The sequence below is a fragment of the Ailuropoda melanoleuca genome, chromosome 14, assembly GCF_002007445.2.
Source record: "Ailuropoda melanoleuca isolate Jingjing chromosome 14, ASM200744v2, whole genome shotgun sequence".
Classification (NCBI taxonomy): domain Eukaryota; kingdom Metazoa; phylum Chordata; class Mammalia; order Carnivora; family Ursidae; genus Ailuropoda; species Ailuropoda melanoleuca.
Window position 1 is genome coordinate 85449142 of NC_048231.1, and position 23125 is coordinate 85472266.

The 23125-nt window shown below is 37.9% G+C and overlaps 1 protein-coding gene across 3 annotated transcripts in view; it reads left to right on the top strand.

Annotated features, from left to right (window-relative positions):
- DCC (DCC netrin 1 receptor) overlaps positions 1-23125 on the top strand; it is a 1087479-nt gene that overhangs the window by 1005088 nt on the left and 59266 nt on the right. For all 3 annotated transcript variants that reach the window (XM_034642890.1, XM_034642891.1, XM_034642892.1), the window contains exons 22-24: positions 817-882; positions 12036-12198; positions 20261-20487. In XM_034642890.1, the coding sequence (XP_034498781.1) occupies positions 817-882; positions 12036-12198; positions 20261-20487 (456 nt within the window). The remainder of the gene's footprint in view (positions 1-816; positions 883-12035; positions 12199-20260; positions 20488-23125) is intronic.

Here is a 23125-nt window from a genome sequence, read left to right on the forward strand (position 1 = left end):
AAAATCTAATAAAATAATTACAGGTCTACAAGTGTGCCAATAGAAAAAGGTATTACCTGCGGTGAAATACCATTAATTAAATTTGGATGATGGTACAATTCTGGTTATTTCCTAGCTCAATGCTCTTAAATACCGCTTTTACAACTGTTGCACACCTACTGGAAAGCAGTGTTTGCAATAATGTGATATGAAAGAAGCCGCCTTCCTTCCCTGCTGTGTTTGTAAGAAATATTCAGAACAGGTGTATGTGTGGTTCCCTATCTAATACCTCATTCCCAGGCACCTATTTGGCACAGATCACAAGGACTGCTCAAAACCCATTTATAAGACAAAATGTGCTGCTGTCCCCTTGTAGAGTAATAATGCTAATTCGCCACAAAGTCACGTCAGATGGATGGACCTCTTGCAGCATGGAAGTGGGGGGCTCTACCTTTCTAGGAGCCATGACCAGCACCCTTTCTGTTCTGAGATGTTCAGGAAAGTAACGTTGAGACTCCTAGCCCTACTTCTGGGGACACTTTTTGCAAGAAGATTGGAAGAAAAAAAAAAGAGGAGCGGGGATGACTATTCAGAGAGGAATTGAATTTAGCTTGTTTAAAAGAGTCTCTATTCGTGACAGATTTTCTTACACATAGAAAATAACATTTTCTCAGAAAGTATACTGGAATTAATATTCTCAGCCTTTCTCTGAGGTGGCCAAAACACCTTGTTCAATTGTTTGTGTGTTTTAAAATATTTATTATTTCTGTCTGTTCTCTTTCATTGTGCTTTCATGCTCTCTATCCACTAACATTCTTGTGTTTTTCCCACAAACAGGTCGTCATGGAGATGGAGGTTATTGGCCAGTTGATACTAATTTGATTGATAGAAGCACTCTCAATGGTAAGTCTATCAATTAGGTTCTACTGGATTAGTTATATTAATTACATGGTTAGTTCCAGAGTGTCTGAGGACATTTTTTTTTAATTTACTGAAAGTGTTAAGAACCCCAGACCTAGGGTTTTAGTGGGGATAATAGAAATATGAAGTTATTAGCAAACCTGTAGCATATTCTACCAGCAGACAATGCCAATGAGAGTCAACAAGAGCACAGAGTCAGTTAGAAAAATTTAGAAAAACTACTTTTAATAAGTGATGCAGGGTTTTAACAATATAATATCTAGATTTTTAAGTGTTATATGTATTTAAAATGTTTCCAAAAATTTAATATTATTAGAGAGAGGTGATATCTAAGGTAGTTTGAGCTAAACCCCCTAAGTTTCCTAAAATTAAAGTCCCTGGGACCTTTTGCATGGAGAGTTTACTCTTCAAAATCCTCTAGCACCTTATTGCTAATTTTTCTTCCCACTCTCAAGATTAAGCATTCATTTCTGCTCATTCTAATGGCTCATTCACATGCTTCGGGGTTAACCAGACAGAGGTAATATCTGAACTGCACAGAAGAAGCAGATTGGTGTTGGAACTGGCTTTTAGGATCTTGTCCTCAGTTTTGCTGAAGTGGAAACTGTGGGAGAATGGAATAACACTAGCCAAACTCCCAAGAGACTGATGTATATATGCTAAGTTCCTTTTATAGGTTTTTAAAAAATTGTTCCAGTTGCAGTTGTTTGGTTTGGTTTACTATAAATACATTTAATATATTCAAAATACAAATATGAATGCTTGTGTACCCATCAGCAAGGTTAAGATATAAAATATTCAATACACAATTGAAATCTCTTATATGTCTCTGTCTTATCACACGCTCACCACCATTTCCTCCATTCCTCATTGATGTACCCATTCTCCCAAATGTGGTGTTTACTGTATAGATACATATCCTTAAAAGTTGTATTATTATACATGTTTATCACTTTATAGAAATGGCATCATACTGTATCTTGTAGCAACTTGCATTCATCTTTAATTTTGTTTTTAAGATTTATCCATGTATTTACAAATACCTCTCCTTCATTTATCTTTACAGCTGTATAGTATTTTATTTTATGAAAATAACACAATATGTGTATATAGCTGTTTTGGCAGTTTTCCGTGAGAAATTTGGTTACTAAATAGATAAATGTTCATTTAGGTGATCTCCTATTAAAAAAACCATATGGGAAGACAAAGTTGCAATCTAAAAATCCTTGCTGGGTGAGAAATTGGAATAAGGAGGTGAATTACATGATTATTTCCTATTATAGGCTATGATAACCTAATGCATCTATTTTCTCAAAGAGGACATATGTGTCTGTGGAGTAGACCAGATGCTCCAGTTAAAGACTCAGTGTCCCCTTTCTGGCCAGTGGTGGACTCAGGAACATATTTTTACCTCTCCACTCTTCTTCTGTAATTGCCAGGCATACCCTCCTCTGCTAATAATATATTTACTTAACCAGACAAGTACAACTTCTTACATTTAAGCTTCCTCAATATATTCCAATCAGACCTAAGATTATATCCAGAATGCTCTTTTCAGATTGCTACAATCCTCACCACTTCCTATTGTCATGTGCACAGATCCTCTTCCCTCATTAAGTAACACTATTATCTCCTATAGGTATTTGAGGTTTAGACACCTGCTATAGCTAGTACCTGGCTCTGGTAGTTTCTAGGCTCTCATACACTCAAGGGACACTTTAGGGAGCTCACAGCATCCAGATGAGAGAAGGGATGTGTTGGGACTGAAAACAGACCAAGGGTGTGCTCTTTAAATAGGTTTAGATAATGGTGGTTCCCTTCCCAAAACTGTGCAGGTTTTATCAACTCATTCTTTTGCTTCAAATTTTATCTTAACTCTCAACAATATGTTAAACACATTTCATGCATTCAAGCAGTCAGTTAATAAATGCTACTAAGCCCTCACTGCGTGCAGGGAGCTTGCTATAAGCTATGCCCACAGATTGAAAACTAGACCCCCACGGGAGCAACAAATGAAGAGGGAGAATTACCCAGGTGGGCAAGGCAGAGAAATACACTCCAGGAAGATGAAACAGAGTGAGACAAATCCCAGGGATGTGAGGGGGTGGGTAAAAGAAGGTCATTGTTGAAACTGTGTGGGGAAACAACATTACAGCGTTTTTTGCCCTGAGCTAGAGAGGTTCTAGGTGTAGAGTCCATGCCAGGAATGAACATCATCTCCTTTAGAATCATCCTGCAGGGCTGATTTTCAGATGCTGTTCTACAGAGAGTTTCAAATTGGAATTCATCCACAGCTAAGGGCATGACTATCTATATTGGCACAAGATGGTGTTTTTTGAAGAGACAGAGTGCCAGGAAATTAAGAGAGTCAGAATGGATAATTGAGAAGGAACAATTGTCCCTTCACCATTCCTACCCTCTACTAAGCGGTGGTTATGCATGTTAAAGGTGGAGCAGGCATAAGCCACAGACATAGAACAAAGTATTCTCTTAAGCTGCGCATCCTACAGAGCTCTCATTTTGGATAGAATTACCAAATTTAGCAACTCAAAATAGAGGAGGCCCAGTAGAATGTGAATGATTTTGAATTGCCTCTAAAGATGAGATAAAGGAAAATATTGCAAAGAATTTCTATCTCAATGTACGTATGCATCTCAGGGTACATATGTATAGGCCACTAGAAATACTTGAAATTTAACTGAGCCTCCTGTTTTTTTAATTACTAAATCTAGCAGTCCTAATTTGGGATCAAGTTTAAAAGTTTGGTATTAAGTATCTGAACTTGTCCTTCAAATCCAAGAAAAGAAACCCCATACCAAATTGAACACTAACAGGTAGGTCAACCAGAACTGAACACAGGAGTCAGACCTCAGATGGGGTTGAATGACAGTGACAGTAACTGAGGGAAATGTAGGTCATTGTAATTTTTTTTACCACCGAAGATTCCTCATGAGAAAGGTAATTGTAGTTTGATTGAGCAAAGCAGAAGAGTGGCAGCCAGTGGCTTTGAGCTGGTCTAGAACGATTATTGTCGTCACTCCTTTTCACTTTTCTGCATCACTTAATGACGTTTCAGGAACAATGTTAAATGAATGGGACGAGCAAAGCACCTGAATCATTTCTAGAACCCTTACTGGAATAACGAATTATTACAGGCTACTTGGCTAATTAAGGTGAATTGATAACTTCCGAGAGACATGGACAGTGGAGAGCAAACTCAATCTGTTTCCCATTCTATTTTGCTAACCAATAAATGATGGTAAATATGCAATTTAACTTTAGCTTGGTTTATTACAAGCCAATCAGCTAAGGCATCTTGAAAAACCCTACCTTCCTAACTAAAGTTCTGCTAATGTCTTAAGCCTTAAGAAGGGGGTATAATTTCCAAATCGATGTATAAATAAAGCCTTGACTGATACAACTCCAACCACTCCTGATCTAGGCTGTATCAACAAAAGCATTTTAAAATCTGGGTTTTTGAACCTTATAACCATGGAAAATTTCATACATCTCCTCTTAGAGTGACAGAGTTATAAAGTCTTCCTATCTCTTCCTCCTACACTTCCTGGATTCATCCTTCAAAGAATTACAATAGAATAATGGCTTATTGTCAGGATGCTCAAGCTAGTTGCAAATAAATTTAGAACTCACTAATCACTTACTCTCTCTTACAGGATGCCACTCTTTTAAAAATACACTCTTGGAATTTAAATAAAGAAAAACAAAGCTATAGTTCATGTTTACTCTTGTAGTTGGAAGCCCTTAATTAAATTGAGGAAACTGAAGAGGCATACTAAATTATTTTCTGATGGCAGGTAGAATCAAAGCTAATATGTACTGATATGCTAGTATTTTACTTTTATGGTGCATTCAATTTTATGGTCCACATTCTTAAAGCAGGAAAATCTTCAACTTTTGAAAATGTGATTTTATAGTATGTTTGTATGAAGAAGAACAACAGTGACAATTACTTCCATCCTGCTTTTCTCATTGGGAAAGATAAATCACCAATTTCTTTTTGTCGGTGGTTCATCCTACCATTTGTGAAATTAGTAATTTTGGCTAAGAGATCTTCGATTCCTCCAAAGACGTTGCCATATTGATCTCAACCTTTAAAAACCAATTAAGTTTGAAAGGTATTGATGCTTTGGTGAAATATTATTGAAAAGAGAATATTATTAATTTTTTAAATATTCGAAGTCATATTAGGTGTTCTGTAAAACATGACTTACACTTTGTGTTTAGGAAAAAAGACCATGATTTGGCCCCTACTTTTGAAAAATTTTGTTTTATTATTTTCAGAATTCAATAACATTTTATTCAATAACACTTTAATCCTAATAAAGTCTGCATTAAAACTCTTCCATATTGGTATGAAATGATCATTCTAAGGTTGGTGAGCCATTATAAAATATTGAACAGACACCTTAATGTCAGGAGAAAAGTCCAGAAATAAAACTTTATGTTTTTTCCCTGATAGAAAGTAATTGGAGTAGTCCAGGGTCTCAAGTTCTAGTCTACAAGAGGCTCTGCCTACCTACCGTCCAACCATTATCTATGGCAAATTATTTTAAAGATTCCAGATTAATCACAAACCCCAGATTCTAGAAGACTTTGCCAGGAATTAGTACTGTATGAATCAAGTCACTTAAAGTCTTGGGATCTCAGTTTTTCATCTGAACATAGAAAATATTAAGCTATATCAGCGTTTCTCAACCTCAGAACTATTGCCATTTGAGGCTGGATAATTCTTTGTTGTGGCGCCTGTCCTATGCAATGTAGAATCCTGGCCTTTACACACTAGATGCCAGGAGTATTTCCCTTCTACCATGTTGTAACAACCAAAAATATCTCTATACTTTGCCAGATTTCCCCTTGGGGAGCAAAATCTCCCCAGTTAAAAACCACTTATCTAGATCACCATCCCCCAAAGGTTGTTCCAAGATAAATGGGCCCATGAGAAGCTCTGAGGGAAAAAAGGAAGTGTCCTTTTGTCAAATAAGTATTGGGAACCTTGTTGGGCCACTCATGTCTCTTTTATCAGATCCTCCCCTTCTACTTGAACACTAGAAGTATTAGTCTTGAAAAAGCATCTCTGCTGACTCTCTCCTCTTGACTCGGTGATCTCATTCACTCCCATCTATGTGCCGACTCCCAAATTTATATTTCTAACACAGACCTTCTGGCTGCCTCTTTATAATTTATCATAAGATCTCAACCCTAACATAGTCAAGACTGAGCTCCTGTTCTTCCCTCACTCATCTTTCATCCTCTCCCTCACCTCAGACATAGAGCTATGGCTTAAGTCTGAGCCTGACACTTCCTTTTTTTCCTCCCCCACATGCAGTCTGCTTTGCTCATTTACTTTCAGACTGTGTGTCTGTCTACTTTGCTTGACTGCCATCGCCACCAACTCAGTTGAAGGTATCACTGTCTCTCACCTGGAGAATGTTAACATCTTCTTGGGTGGTCTCTCCACTTCCACCATCAACTCCCTTCTTCCAGAAAGCCCTTAAATAACTCCGTGATTGTTCTGAGGATAACTGAATGTGATCTACAAGGCTCTTGAATGAACTGGGTCTTGTTTCTCTTTCCAGCCTCATTTTGTGCCAATTCCCTTTTGCTCCCAGTGTTCCAGACACATAATCTGCTCTCAGTTCCCCTGTAAAGAAACAGGAGCTAACTCCAAGGATACTCCATGATTCTGCCTAAATGTTACCTCTGAGGTCTTTCATTATGACCTTCTTCCTCCTCCAATGTTGTGTTATGTTTTCATATTACATCTTTCTTTTGAACCCTACTGTTTTTTAAAATACCAATTATAGTTGTAATTTCATATATATTTACTTCATGATTTGTTTAATATGTCTTTTCCAGTAAATTGTAATCCCCATGATGTCAACAATCATGCCTCTTTTTTGAGAGGCATGGGGGGGGGGTGGGAGCAATCACAATATTCTAATTTGATACTTACCTAGTTGTATTCCTTGGATGAGACAAACCTAGGATCCTCCTACTCTGCTGCCATCCCAAAATATTCTAATTTGTAAACTGTTATCAAACCACACAATATACAAGAAGACAATGATGTGCAAATTATTATGAACCAATATAAGTGTGGCCCTATAAATACTTTCTAATGGTTCCATAGCCTGGCTATTGCTCCCTCTCTGCTCTTCCAGAAAAACAGCTCAGAAGTGGAGCTTTCGCAACTCCCTTCTAACAGTTATGGGTTGATCCCAGGTGAGAAGTAACCTGACATTCTACTCAGGTCACAATGATCCAGACAAGGTACATGTTTTAGGTTTGGAAGAGATAGGCCATTTAATATATATTGATTTTTTTTCCTTCTTTGGTCTAATCAGTTGGGCAGACTTAAGACTACATCACAACTGTATGTGCCTCTTATAGTTTCCTTTCTGCCTGCTTGAATCCTTTCATGAATTCTCTCCCCCTACCCTCCCCCTGGCTTTACTGAGGTATAATAGACGTATAACATTGCGTGAGTTTAAGGTATGCAATGTGTTAATTTGATACACTATATATCTCAAAACAATCACCACCATAGAATTAGCTGACACCCCCTTCACATCACATAATTACTATTTATTTTTTGTAATGAGAAAATTTAATATCTACACTCTGAGCAACTTTCAAGTATATAGTACAGTATTAACTATAATCACCATGATGTATTTTGTAACCCCAGAATTTATTCTTCTGGTAACTGGAAATTTATACCCTTTGGCCAGTATCTCCTCATTTCCCCCAACACCCAGTCTTGATAGCCACCAGTTTTCTCTCTGTTTCTATGAGTTCACCTTTTTCAGATTCCAGATACAAGTGATATTATAGAGTGTTTGTCTTTCTCTGTCTGATTCATTTCATTAGCATAGGGCCCTCAAAGTCCATCCATGTTTGGATCACAGCATCACATCCCCAGCACCTACCTGGATCTTCAGTACATTTTTCTGGAATAATTCAATATATTCTTTACCATCCCTGCCCTATCTCTCCTGGCAATTCACAGTTCACATTAGCATGTTCAAAATTCTGAGATTTGAGAAAAGAAATATGTTTTCCAACTTAATTGACCAAGGAACTTCCTCCCCACCCCATAATGCTGATTAATATTTCATTTTAGGGAGCATTGGGCTAGATTATCTGTGAAATTTCTTCCAGCTGATTGACTATACAGCACCTTATTTTAGCAGAAAATGCTTTGAAATATTCAATGCTATAGGAATTTCTGTTCAAATTCAAAGACCTGTAAAATTATTGAGACATATGTTGAGCTCAAAGTGTTCTAATAACAAAACTGTTATCAGGGAAGACTGCAGTTGTAGGAAAGGAGTCCAGTCCCTGAGCAATCATTGGATTTGTTCTCTCCCAAGTACTATAAAAATTAAAGACATTATTATTTCACAAAACCAATTTTCCAATCATTCCTAAGACTTTAGTCCCATCAGATTATGAAATATATATTTGTTTTTATTGAATTTAGTAGAGAAAGGATGAAACCTTTTATGGTAATCAAACATCATGAATATAAAAAGTGGATGGAATGCCCATGTGACTTTGAAAAATTTGATTCTCTCTTTACCGATTTTAATGAAACACATGTAGGTCTTTGATTAGTCAGACAATGGATACCCATGCTATTATGGTAACACCAAGAAGAGATGCATAAGACAGTGCATTTTTCTTTCATTTGGAAAGATCACATAGAGTGAATTACATTGAATGACATCATAATGTCTATTGAGTGCCAGCTCTGTGCAGGGCCTGTGGCCAGTGTGTTACATCCATTATCTCATGAGATAATCACAGTGTTCTGGAGAATATTTGCAAATCCCTGAACTACATCATGCAGCTTCCCCTCTGAAGCCCACAAGGTGGTAAGTGTCATCAGGCCTCTTCTGGAGTCAGGCTGTCATTCAGAGCTCTTAACTGTAGAGGTCTAGGTTTGTGAGCTCTAATTTTTTTTTTCCTAATTTGGAGGAGTCTTTTGATGGGTCCAGATACATGGTTGATGGCCATTACTTGCAGATTCTGCATTTGTAAATTTACCTACCGCTAAAATTTATTTTTAACCACCAAAATCAGTATCCGTGGAGCTTTTTTGGTCCTTTGTGGACATGTGCAGAGCAGCCAAAAGTTTAAATAGCTCAATGCTCACAAACTCAGCCAAAATGGGACAAGGGGACCCTCTGCCTTATTGTTTCGGCTCTTGCAGTGTAAACAAGTGTCCTTTCGACAGTGTATTTAGTGCCAATTTTTCACATTTTTGTGGGTTTTCTGGTGGTGGGTTCAGTGTTTAAAGTGGCCCTTAAATGTATGCAGAAGTGCTGCTTAGCATCGCTGCGTGCAAACGGCTGTGTGCCGCACCTTGTGGAAAAAATGTGTGTGTTCATTAAGCTTCACTCAAGCATGAGTTGTAATGTTGTTGACTGTGAGTTCAATGTTAATGAATGCTCATCATATATTAAATAAAGTGTCTTTAAACAAAACCACACATAAAACAAGGCTATGTATTGACTGATAAAAATGTGGTAACCAGAGGCTCACAGGAACCTAACACTGAATTGCCTCTTGAAGCAATACTTAGGATTCCTTAATTCCGTGTTTACAGCAACTTTATAGAACAAATTAGTACAAATAATGAGGGTCAACTACATCAAAAGATTCCATGCCGCTTGACTTTCTGAACTGCCCATTTGATGGCAAATATTCTGATTATTCAGCCTTTGAATTGAGATTGGGAAATTAACGGAAGACCTTGAATACCAAGTTTTAAACTGATGGGAACTTTTATGAGGAAGTCATAAAGGCCTGGAATCAAAGATTTATAATGGGAGTCCTCATGATCCCTAACTCTCCAAGGCAAATGACATCAATATAATCTCACTAATGCTCAATGGAGTCCAGAGTCATTACTTTCTGGCTTGAAATGTGATGTTCTTCTGGGTGGAAAGGGGAAAAAAATGAGTAGAAATTGTAAAAATTCTAGTTTACAAGGTTTTAAAAATATTCATAAGATGTATTGCTCTGTAGGACTCTAAGTTGGTCAGAAATGGTGAACTGTTAAATTTAAGTCATGCTAATAAAAATCTATGCTATCTCCAACTGTCTTCATTGTAAGTTCTCACATAAAAGGTTAATTTATTCCAATCAATTAATTTATTAAGCACAGAAAGGGTATATTGAGATACTACTGTAAAATGACTTTTTAAACCGTAAGTAAAACCATGCTACAGAAAGTTCTGACCTTTCATTACTTGCCTCATTCCTTTGTAGTAAATGTAAAAATCACTTCAAGGAAATCTTATTTCTTTCACTTAGAAGCCGAATTTTTTAACAGAAAGTGCTATTTAAACACTTTTGATGGGTTCCTCCCCTGAGATTCAAGTTATATCAGAAGTGCTTAATATTTTTCCAATAATAATGACTCAGCAATAACTTAAATTTAGGTGACTGTTGTTTCAAAAAAGCAATGATTCTTATTACTGCCAAAAGATAGTGTTTTGATTTTGAAGCAAGAACTGAGTTCTCTAGTCATTTGTGAGAAGTTAATTTATTTTTCACATTGGGTGTTATTTCTAACAATTTTGTAGTTTGGAAGTCTACACCAGAAGTATCCCAAATGGATTATTAATTTAGGCAATATTTTATTTAATGTTTCAGTAGTATAATGATATAAGCACTTACTCCCTGTCAGGTGCTAAGATGATTATTTTGTATTTATTTTCTCTATTTCTGACCATAGCTGTATATAATAAGTATTATTATTTCCATTTTATAGGCAAAGGCACTGAGGGTCCAACCTAAATATTTCACTCAGAAGGTATAGAAAGTTAATACAGCTTGTTAAAGAAACACATTCAAACTTAGGTCTAGGAAAACATCCGAACTCATTGCTTTCTGCTACTTTTTAAATTAACTGATAAATAAAATAAGATAATGTTTACTTTTTAAAACACTATGACTTTTAATGAATCACATGATGTATAGAACATAGTATTTCTAATTGATCGCTGAGGGTTTAAAGAAAGCTATTTAAAAGGTCATTAGCCATTCTCCCTTACATAAGGAAACTATAAAAACTATAAAAAACCTAAATATGTCTACCCTGAAGTACTATTACAACACAGGAGAGCATGTGTATCAGGACTTTATGACACTTTCAAACCCAGTGATTGGCTTTTAAGTGGGATTCATACTCTATAAATAGGTTAAAATTAAATGTTTTATAGGTATCTTCTTTTTAAAAAAGGGGGGGAGAATAAATTGTGAGTGATTGGCGTCAAATAGTTTGTCTTTCACACCATCTAATAAAAGCATATTTCTCATAAAGCACAGCCTACTGTGATTCTCATCACCCTGGAACATTCACAGTACAAATAGCCTCCTTCCTCCTTTCCCCACTTTCTACTCAATATGGTAGGTTAATTCTTTTCTAAAAAAGGACTTAGCTATAATTCAGATACCATAAATTCACCCTCTGAAAGTGCACCAAGTCAGTGGTCTTTAGTATAGCCACAAGGTTGTGCCACCAGCACCACTATCTTGTTCCAGAACATTTTCACCATCCGCAAGGGAAAACCTACACCCATTCTCAGTCCTTCCCCATTCACTCCTCCCATCCACTGGCAAACACTAATCTACTTCCTGTCTCTATAGATTTTCCTATTCTGGATATTTCACATAAGTGGAATCATACAATATTGCCCTTTTGTGTCTGGCTTCTTTCCCTTAGAATAACATCTTTAAGGTACATGCATACTGCAGCGTGTATCACGGATCAGTTCCTTATTATGGCTGGGTAATATTCCCTCGTATGGAACTACCACATTTTTGTTCATCCATTCTTCAGTCAATGGATATTTGGGTTGTTTCCACTGTGGGCTGTTCTAAACCATGCTGCTATGAATGCTTCTGTACAGGATTTTGTGTGGACATATATTTCATTTATTTTAGGTAGATAACTTCGATCTTTCCTCTCATTTTTCATTGCTTTTTTCCCCAGCTTCAGGAATGCCCAGAACAATAGGAACTTTCACAACCTTAACAGCTTGATAAAGACCAAGCTGTCATATCTCCCTCAATCTCATCTCCATTTGCCTGTCTTTTCCCAGAGCCACCCATTGGCCAGATGCACCCCCCACACGGCAGTGTCACTCCTCAGAAGAACAGCAACCTGCTTGTGATCCTTGTGATCACCGTTGGCGTCATCACAGTGCTGGTGGCAGTGATCGTGGCTGTGATTTGCACCCGGCGCTCTTCAGCCCAGCAGAGAAAGTAGGTAACAGCTGGTTCCTAAGAGGAGAGAGGTCGCTGTTTGACCTATCACCTTCTCGAGTTATATTTTTGACAAGTCTCTTCCTGTGTTCTTTCATAATTCACCGCATTTCCTTTATCCTCCAACCTGAGCAAAACCTCGCTTTTTGTTGATTCCAGGCCCATAACTTGAGTGAGTGAGGGCCAGATTTGCAGACTTAATAGAATCCACCTGGACACCCACTTGGAATTTCTGCTTGATTTTACTCCTCTGGGCCAGATTCTTCCTTTCGGGTGAGGGCAGGTGTTCCTTTAGCAACATTTAGAGAGTGGACTTCATCAGGTTCCAATTCATGGCCCTGTGAACAATTATGTATAAAATGTTGGAGATGTGTGTTCCTCTAAAAGTATTTCCCCTTTCTGGCAAGGAGGATTGTAGGCATTGGATCAATGCTTGTGGCATGAATGCCTGCCAAACTCCATCTAGTTACAATACTGTGGAGTGTTTAGTTCGGAGATAGTAGTTGGGATAGAAGAGAGATTCTAGAAATTCAGAACAGTTCCGATTTCCTGGCTATGGTTGATTCTCAGAAATTAAACTTTTTGAGGGGTTTAAAAATATTCTAATATTATGCAGTTCTAGGTTATAGCACATGCAGAGGATGATACATCAAAGTCAAAGTTTAGAATGGAAAGATGGTTTTAATTCAGCTTATCCCCTTCCAGCAACAGCCATAACCAGCATATTAACCTTGTGTCAGCCAGTTGTGGGAATCAGCAATAATCTCCTGGTTATTCTCTGCCTCTCTGCCTCTCTAGCACTTTTCAAATCTTGCCTGATGTGTCCCTTTCAGCTATACTTTCTCACTGAATTGGCTATAATAAGCTCTTCCCTTGAATTTTTTTTTTTCCCTTTGGCCTCAGGCATGGTGCCGGCTCTGAAAGCCTGAGGCATGGGCCCTTCGGTGGCTGGTTTGACAACTATATGCTACACACAGTGTCAGAGAAAGATTCTCTAACAAATAATTGTTCCTCTTCCCTTGCTAATATCTTAGTTTCTGTCTCTTTAAAAAAAAAAAAATCCTATGACCCTTTTGTTGATCTGTATTGTATCTTCCAGCCTTTTGAAGTGAGGTGTTTAGAAATAGGGTCCAGGAAGATGTACAAACTGAAGAAAGTGACTTAGGGGTGTCGAAGCAGGCTTTGTATTAAATTGATTAGATGGCCGGGCACATTTGATATCTGGCTGTGTTTATGAGACGGGACTGTCTGTCATCCAGCTGGTGCCGGCTAGCGTGCTAATGCTTTGTGCTTACACAAGAAACCAGGCCCAATGAGCTTAACTGATTCTCATGTGTTCACATTCTGGGAAATCATAATTACCCACAGAACTTCCACATGCTTGACACTCAGTGAGGCTCTGGAACAAACAGAACTGTAACTGAGTAAGGCCTCGAACAGTGTCTCGGTGGAGCTATCCCAGGAAAGGGGCTGGGCAGACAGAGCGGTCGAACACCAGTGCTCTCTAAAGCAGAGTGACAAAGATTTACAGACACGGAAGTGGGGAAGGCATCAAAGCCAAACTGGGCCTCTTTCATGAGGGCGTTAAAAACATGGATGCGTTCGCTAAACTAGGTTTAATTCACTAAACCATCTGTATGTGGCAGGGTGTTTTGTTTGTTCCATTTTCATCCCTGTGAGAAGAATGTGGGAGGGTTATATTGACCTGGTGAGCCGGATTCCTGGGCATGTTGTTTCCTCATAGAGAAAATGCCAGTCTTCTCAAAGTGCAAAAGTGGGATTTGATGCTATGTTGAGAAACTCTTAAATTGTCTTAAATCCCACTCTAAGCACTATGTTAAGAGCTTGAAGATTTTATTTAGAGAGAGTAGAGGCTGAGCCCAGGGTATGACTTGTTTTTAAAATTAGGAAATGGATGAAGGAATAAATCACTCCATGTTTGCCTGGAAACCAAAGACAGTGGATTTATAGCTTCTGTGCTCCTGCTACTTGATTTTTCCTCAGCCTTCACCCAAAGTCTCTTAATGTTTACTTGGCATATTTTCACAATTTGCTTCATATATCTTTCTTCTGTAACAGACCCATTGGCATTCATCGCTGTCTCTTTGTTTGTAATGTTGACAGAGGAAAAAAAGAAAAATTTTTCTCCTTCAAGATATTCCTGAGACTTAATTGAGCTTTCCTTGATTTCACTGAGGATCCTTCCTCCTGATACCACCACTGAGCCTTTTAGAGCAAATTAAGTGATGCAGATGAAAGCAAAATCAATTCCAATCTGAGACAGAAATAATGTGCCTTACAGAACTCTCAGAAAAAATGAGAGTTTAATGTAATTAATAAAGCGAAATAAGAAACACTTTCATGGGCTCCTTCAGTAACTCTTTATCTGTTGGAGCTGGAGAATGTAAATTGTCTGTTTGCTTGGGGCTCTTGAATTATATCCAACGGATTTGAAACATATTTTTGTGTACTATTGGTAACATTTTATTCAACTTTGTGTCCACACATTTATATATACATTTCATAATGATGTAGTTATCTGATTGATTCACATTCCAGTTGGTAAGATTTTATTTTTATAATATAAAATAACTAACTGAAGTTACAACCCAAGTTCTAGTTCTAACTCCCCACTTCCTGAATTAAATTAGTGGTGTTTAATTAAGCCTAAAGGAAGACGTAATTCCTGAATGTCAATTTTGTCAAATGAGAAACAAGGCTAAATACTTTGTATCATTCTCTCTATCTTAAAACATTGAAATTCCCCATGGAATACTATCAAATTATAGAACTGTATGGTAGCTCTTAGCTTCAAATTAATATGAAATAAAAATAATTTTGCCTTCCTTTTTAATTATTAACTTAATTTTTTTTACTACTTTGAAGAGAATCCCATTACACATTTTGAATTAGTGGAATTATAGTAGAATATCATAATATAGAAAAAAATATGTTTATGAAAGCTTAAGTTAAAGGGGTTCTGTGCCTCTTAATAAAGTAATAACATTTTTCTAGCCAAAATATAAAACATATGTCACAATAAGTTAGAATGTATCTCTAGATACTAAAAACAAAATATTTGACATTGAGAATATCCTGGAAATCCAGGATATACAGTTATCACATTTCTAAGGCAGTTACCTGGGTAGATAATCAACAACTTGTCTGAATACATTAAATTTAAATACATAAATAAAATTCAAAGTTCACCTGATAGAGTCGCTGGTTGACCAAGTCTCCTATTTGATTTTAAAAGTATATAGCAGGTTTTAAATATTAGTCCACATTCAAATCTTGACCAAAAAAATCATTATCTCCAGTATTGACAATCAAATGTTTAAACTCTTAAATGAAATCTGCAGTTTAGGTTACTTTCACTGATTTTTCAAATTTTTAACATTTTCTTTGTTTTTCAGTGTTCCACAGAGCCTACCCCTTAGGTCTTCGATATAACTTAATTCTGCCACAGAAAATTTGGGTTTATTTGATATCAGGTTATTTATCTAGGACACTTGTTCCCTGAGACTGCAATACAAGTTTTTTTGGTGTGTTTTTTTTGTGTGTGTGGTTGTTGTTATTGTTGTTTGTTTGTTTTTGCTTTTAATAGCTGTTAGTAGAATAAAAATAATCAATATCGAGAATTAGGAAGCTGAAAACCTTTGGGAAAGATTTGGATGGAAGAAGTAGGGTGGGTACTTCTATATCCCAATGTACTTTTTCCCCATCAACTTGAATCATTCTTCACACTCAGTTCAGGCCTTCTTCCTTTCTGAAATCTTCTGTAAATCCCCAGTGGGGCAGAGTGTCCTTGCCTCAACCTCCTAGTAGATCTTGGGCACATGTGTATCTGACCAGGAGAATTAGTACAGAGCTATTTGCCTCCTGTGAACAACTTGAGTAGAGGGTGCCTAAGCACAGAGGGGAATTTAATAATTTCTTACAAGGTGGCAAAAGAATCTGTGAGATGATAGTAGTATTTTAGAATTTCAAAGGGCACAGTCTTGAATAAAGTGGATCCTAACCCACTGTTGGTTTTTACCCCTTCATGTCCCAATTAAAAGTGAAAAGGAAACAGACTTCTCTTATAGTAATAAGTCATGTGCAAAGTAAGAAACAGGCCAATAAAGAATCAGAACCTTGCAAAAAAAAAAAAAAAATCCTTCCAAGTTGATAATGAAAAATTCTTACTATTTAAGTCAAGAAATTACTATGTTCAAATTAGTATGTGATCTACATGATACAAAGTAACAAGTCTGAGTAATGTTAACTCTTGAGCTAAAGATCTTTCTGCAATTCTCCACTGACTTCCTGATATCATTAAAAATGTTTTTGTTGGAAGCAAGTCCTCCTATGTCTTGGTCCCTCCAGTTTTTCAGCTTTACCAACTACCAGTTGCAGTGGTTGCTCCTTACTCCAACAGTGCAGAAATCCACAGTAGTCATGCCATTGTCCATTCATTTAAGCTTCCAATGTCTCACCTATCTTTGCATTTCTAGTGCTTAGCAAATTTCTTGACACAGTATTCTGTAAATGTTCACTGATTAAATACATGAATAAATGTTGTGAAACAATGGATGTTGTTGGACAAGTGAAAGAAACAGAATTTGCTCCAGTATCATGAGGAAACCAGTTTATATCTCAGAGCATCTGGCCAGCTCAGTAAGACAGACAGTAATCAATGCAAGATGAGTGGTAAAGAAAGAGACAAGGAAAACGACTTTGATATGCTAAGATTACACGGACTTAACATGGTCAAGAAGGCTTCCTAAAGAAGAGAGGCTTGAAGAAAATCTTTAAGTAAGTAGTTTGTAAGTAAATAAGATTGTAAAGGCATTCTGGGCAAAAATATGATGAGATAGATGAGAGAGAGAGAGGGCGAGAGAGAAGGGGAAAGAGAGAGAGGGAGAGAAAGAACAAAAACCACCAGCACTTGATTATGCTGTGAACAGAGAGCCTTTATTCAAGAATTCATGGGGTGGATGGGGCGCCTGGCTGGCACAGCGGTTAAAGCGTCTGCCTTCGGCTCAGGGCGTGATCCCGGCGTTATGGGATCGAGCCCCACATCAGGCTCCCTCCACTATGAGCCTGCTTCTTCCTCTCCCACTCCCCCTGCTTGTGTTCCCTCTCTCNNNNAAAAAAAAAAAAAAAAAAAAAAAAAAAAAAAAAAAGAATTCATGGGGTGGAAAGAGACCCTCCCATCCTACAGCCATTTTTTGGAAGCTGAAAGATTACCGGTACCTGTGAAAAAAGATGCATGTAGGGAGGGATAAACATGTGACATAGTCTATGTCTTATACAAAAACTAAGTTTAAAATAAAAACAAAACCACATTCACTAAGACAGTGTTTCTCAAACTTTAGGTGCATCTGATTTCCCTTGAGGGCTGTTAAAGCGCAGATTGCTGGGCCTTGCCCTCTCACAAACCCCCAAGACCTGCAAGTTTCTGATCTGGGGTGGAGACTGAGACCGTGCATTCCGACGGGTGCCCGGGTGACGCTGATACTGGGACCCTACTCCAGGATCTGTTGCATTATGTTCATCTGCGTACAAATGTGGAAGAGTCTGTTGGTGAGACAGGAGCTAGGGAGCCACTATGGGCAGAGTCATTATGTCAGAGAACCAACAGATGGACAGAAGGCTGGGATGACAATGTTCCTGCAGGTTTTAAGACAAATTTCAGGCAATTTAGTTATGAGCAGATGTCAGTTTTATTACAGACCTGCTGCATGGGCGGCTGGGCTGCCACTAGCAGGGAAAGGAGGCCTCTCCAAGGTCAAAGACTTCTCTCTTGAGAAGACACATTATAGAGAAAACAAAAGTAGTTAGTAGATGGTGTTTCGCAGAATATATACAAAAAGGAAATAAGGTCTGTTTAGAGTCTTTAGATTCTTGACTGACAGCTGAGTGGATGAGTAGCTTCTCAGAAAAGGTCTTGATCTGATTAAAATCCATCAGGAAAACGTGTACTCATTTTATCGGGAATGATAACTTTTTTCCCTAGGTGAGGTATAGATCACAACGTATAAAAAGGTTCTACCTCAGTCAAGTTTGGGATTTTTTTTAATAAAATACATCAGGGGAAGCTTGGTACTGAGGTTATGGGGGCTGGCGAATGAATGAATGAATGAATGAATGAATGAATGAATGAATCATGTGTGTAAACAAGAGGAAAACAGAATTCATAATTTATTTTTAGTTTCGAAGATTATTTGACACATTTTCCCCCACAGGCTATGTAAATATTGAGTTATTATGAAAAGGTTGACTGTCTTACCCTGGATGTGGGAACTGGTACTTCTCTGTATACAGTCTTGTAGGCGCTGGGATTAAAAAGTTATTTAGCATTTTGATTGGTTAGAAAGATAACAGGGTGAAATCTCCAAGTTCGAAAATGACATTAAATTGCTCTAAGAAGTTACCAGGGGAAGATTACACAGAGAGCTGGGTGTGACTTGCAGATTGTTTCCTGTGGGCAGGTGAATTAGAAGGAAATGAATTCAGGGAACGGATGGTTAGCAGAGAGTTATTATCTTAGACACGAGAAAATGATCTAAGGGTTATTACAGACCATTGTCTAGAGTCAGTGTGGGACCGCTGCCAGGAAATCAGCAAAATGTAGGTAGTTGTAGGGAAAACATTAGAACAGAAAATACTGCGTTATTTCTCTGCTAAACTACTCGATAAATATTAAGTCTGGCATTCTTTGTCTCCTATCCTTATCAGCATGCTTCAAAAAAGACCAAAAAATGTAAAACAAAACAACAACAAAAAAAGCAATTCACACCACTAAACATTCACTAATTGCCTCATAGGCATAAAGGTCCTTTTTGCATAGGAAAATAAAGCCCCTCGCAGTGGCCTTGTACAGGTTACAAAGAGTTTTTGCCCAAGTGGTTCATTTGAACCATTTAGCAACCATGAAAACAGTTGATCCTCATAATCCATTCATTGCAAGTGAGGAAGTAAGAGGGAGTTACTTCTCTGGGGTTCTATCAGAGATTATATTTTAACTATCTGAATTCTGTCTTAGAAAAGACATTATTACCTTAAAAAAATAGAAGCTACAAATGGAGATTTTTAAAAACCTCTGTAAAGCAGAGGTTGAAAACTTTTTGAAAAGGGGCAAATAGTAAATATTTGAGGCTTTGTGAGACATGTGGGACACATGGTCATTGTTACAGCTACCCAATACACTGCAGTGTGAAAATAAATGAGCTCAGTAGGATTCCAATAAAATTTTATTTACAAAATCAGGCCGTGGACGGATTTGGTCTATAGGCCATAGCTTACTGACCCCTACTGTAGAGAACAGTGGGCAGGAATATCATGTTACTTTACTTAGCAGGCAGGGAACATTTGAATCTCACTAGCCCCCAAAGAGACTACCACTGAAAAATGAATTTGTGGTTGCAAAATTCTTACTGAGGAAAATAAGAGATATTCGAAGCCTCATTCTTATCTGTGCTCTTCTCTCTTCAAAGGATGGGACTTAGACTGTGTTCGCATCCAGATACTTAGTGACTCCAAGGCATAGGTGTTTATTCTCCTTAGAATGTCCCCATACTGCCTTTCGTCTGCAAATAACATATTAAATTATACAGCTGAGCTATAGACTTTCTTTTAAACCCCAATCTTGGCTGGCACAAATTCTGGCCTTTTTATTTCTATTTGCCCTTTCAAAGCAACTCCTTCATTTATCTCCTAAACAGATGTTTCAGTCAAGTGCCTTATGACTAGCTCCAAAGATTGGCATATGGCTCCCTCTAACCCATTGTCACCTTGTGTGAGAATTTGTAGCTGGTGAAGTTAGAGTCAGGCACTCTCTGGCAGGCAGCCGAGGCCTTGGGGATTCAGCACCACTGCTCCTATAATGTGGTGAAGCTCCAGGAGAGAGGAGGAAAGGCAGCCAAGACATGCCCGCCAATTCTTGGATTTCATAGGTTTCCTCCTGGGAGCACTCTTCTATCCTTTCCTGCTTCTCACTTGAATTTACTGAGAAAAGAGAGGAAAGACTATTGAATAGAGGCACTCACATTCGCCTTCTAATTTTTTTGTTCCATAGGAAACGCGCCACCCACAGTGTTAGCAAGAGGAAGGGCAGCCAGAAGGACCTCAGGCCCCCTGATCTTTGGATACATCATGAAGAAATGGAGATGAAAAATATCGAGAAGCCATCGTGTACTGACCCTACAGGAAGGGACTCTCCCATCCAAAGTTGCCAAGACCTCACACCAGTCAGCCACAGCCAGTCGGAAACCCAGCTGGGGAGCAAAAGCACCTCTCATTCAGGTAACTCTGTCCTCTTGGGCATCAGGACAAGCCCCCCATTCTGAACCACACAGGGGAGTTTTCCACTCCCTCTTTGATGGAGGCATCCTTCCTTTCAATTTGCAGGTCATTTACCAATAGTTTAAATAATCTGATGTAAATTTGGTTGATTAAATAGTTTCTTTTCCATCATCCTTTAACCTGCTTTTTATAATTGCAATGCTTCTTAAAACTTCTAAGAGGTAACAGGTGGTACACTTGGGAAATACTGAAATGTAAAAGCCAAATGAATTTATTGCTTTTTGTTAAATCTTGAATGAAATCTTTGTCAAAGAAAATTTGAAGCTGTTCTATTTTTTTTTAATTCCTTATGTCTATGGATAATTCTAAGTTGATTTTAAATTTTCTCTCAATTTCTTGCATTAAAAAAATCACATTAGGGACATATGACATATGAACACATAGACTTTTCTGTTACTTCAGCCTTGATTACTGTGAAGATCAACTTTTATCCCCATGCAATCACAGTATATGACCACTAGCCTGGTTTGGTGGAGTCTATGTGCAGGCTGTGTTGATCTACACGGTGATCAGAAGAAGAAAGCCTACTCTTTGGTGCAGAACAATCCATGTGCAGGAATAACTAAGAAATCTAGAAAGTGGTTGTAAGATACTTCATTTTCTGTTGATCCTCATATTGTAAAAATGCTTATGGGAAGCAGAATAATCAGCCAAACGCACACACACACACACACACACACAAAACCTCTTGGTCTACTTATGATGTGTTTGTAGAATGAGTAGCTGTTATTAAAATATGTTAGTTATTTGGATATGTAACTGGTTTACTAGATTTTTTTCAGCTTAAACAAGAAATTCACTTACTGATTTTCAATCATGAGTTGTTCAGTGTTCTTTTTCTAGCTCTTAAATAATATCTCAAGGAGTTTCCCTACATTTTCCATCATTTTCAGTTGTTAAACTACATTCTAGTTCATTAAAAACTGCAATCGGAAATTTAAATTTAAGTTTCTCCCTCCATTATGGCCAGCTAGACTTTTGGCTCTGAGGACTGGGATCATAATTTGTTGTTTAAATCCTCCAGCACCTTGGAAGGAAATGGAGTGGTGGGGGTGGGAAAGGAGGGGGCACAGTCTGTTTTGGAAACCCCTTTACTTATTCCTCCTACCTGTCTATATAGGAGGACAGGGAGGGGAGATGAAGAGGAGAGAGGCAGGGAGGGAGGAGAGAAAGAATAGTTTGAAGTTTAGCAATGCTTTTTGTGCACATGGGCTTTCTTCATGTGACATTCAAATTCTTGGTCTTTTGTGAAATATAAGCATGAGTTCTTTTGAGACCCTGTGGGATTCTTCCACTGGCCAATTACATGATGTGAGATATCAAGTCAGGGCTTAACCCACTCCTACCAGGAATAGCTCTGTCAACCTCACTGTCCTCTGGTGGGCCAGCTGCACTTGAGTGAATTCCAGGGAGATGACTCAAGCTTGAACAACTTTCCAAGTGCTCACTTGACCCAGAAGAAGTTCCTACATCTTTGCCAGGCCAAATGATGAAAGATCGTGTACTCCAGTCTTTCAGTCTTGCTCTCCTTAATAACCTCTTCCCCTGTTTAAAGAGACACAGGGTAGACCAGCAAGCCTGCTGCCTGAGCAGACTGATACCTGAAGAATAAATGAAAGGCAGATTTTTCTTGCAGGAAACTCCACACTTTACAGTTGCTTATTCTGACCTTTTTGCTTCCTAGAGGGCATCAGGAGGACAGCATAGTTCTGCCTCCCACTGGAGGGGATAGAATTGCCTCTCAGCCCTCAGAAGGTTTTTACCAATTATTTCCAGGATTTTTCCTTCTTTACATTTCCCTTTATCTTTTATACACTGAAGTGACATTTTGGGGCAGCTAGACCACTTTTGATTGTTTAATAAGTCCTGGGAGAAGCTTAATTCCAAACAATGGCTGATTTCTTTAGAATGAGAGGATACTTGTGCCTATCTGTTTTTGTTTGAAGACCTACTTGCCAACTCTATAATAAAAGGAAAGTAGCACTCAAAATCCTGCTGGTTATATTTTATATTACGTCAAGCGTTCTCTACACTCTCCTGGTTAAAAGAACAAAACTCCATGTCAATGACTAGGATACTTGTAAGTGTTCTGGTCTACCAGGAAACTTTAAAAATATTTGTGCATTTAAGGCAGACTTTCTCCTTTTGTGGATGATTTTAGGTCAGTCTTAGGAGGCTCATTCCCCTCTTTTCTCTTTTGTATAGTTTTCTCAAATATTCCACTTCCCACAAAGACTTTGTGGCTGCAACTTGAGTCATAGCTTGGCTGGAAAATATTATTTATTTCTGTACTTTCAGGAGATTCAAAGTTTGTTGTGTTCTCTCTCTTTTAGTTGTGCTGTAGGGGTAAAATTTGCACAGTTTTATTGTCTTCCGTGGTCTGTGTTGTTTTTTGGAGGATGTGTGGACAGATTCAGATCTAGGCAGTTATCATTGTCTTGGCTGTGTAGAAATTTCCCCCAGCATTATTTTAAATTTTGAATTTTATTAACTACTATTTTAACCAAGAAAAGAACTCATGTATGTAATTTTAAAAGAAAGAAAATAATACAAAAAATTGTGAAGAATAATACCAAAA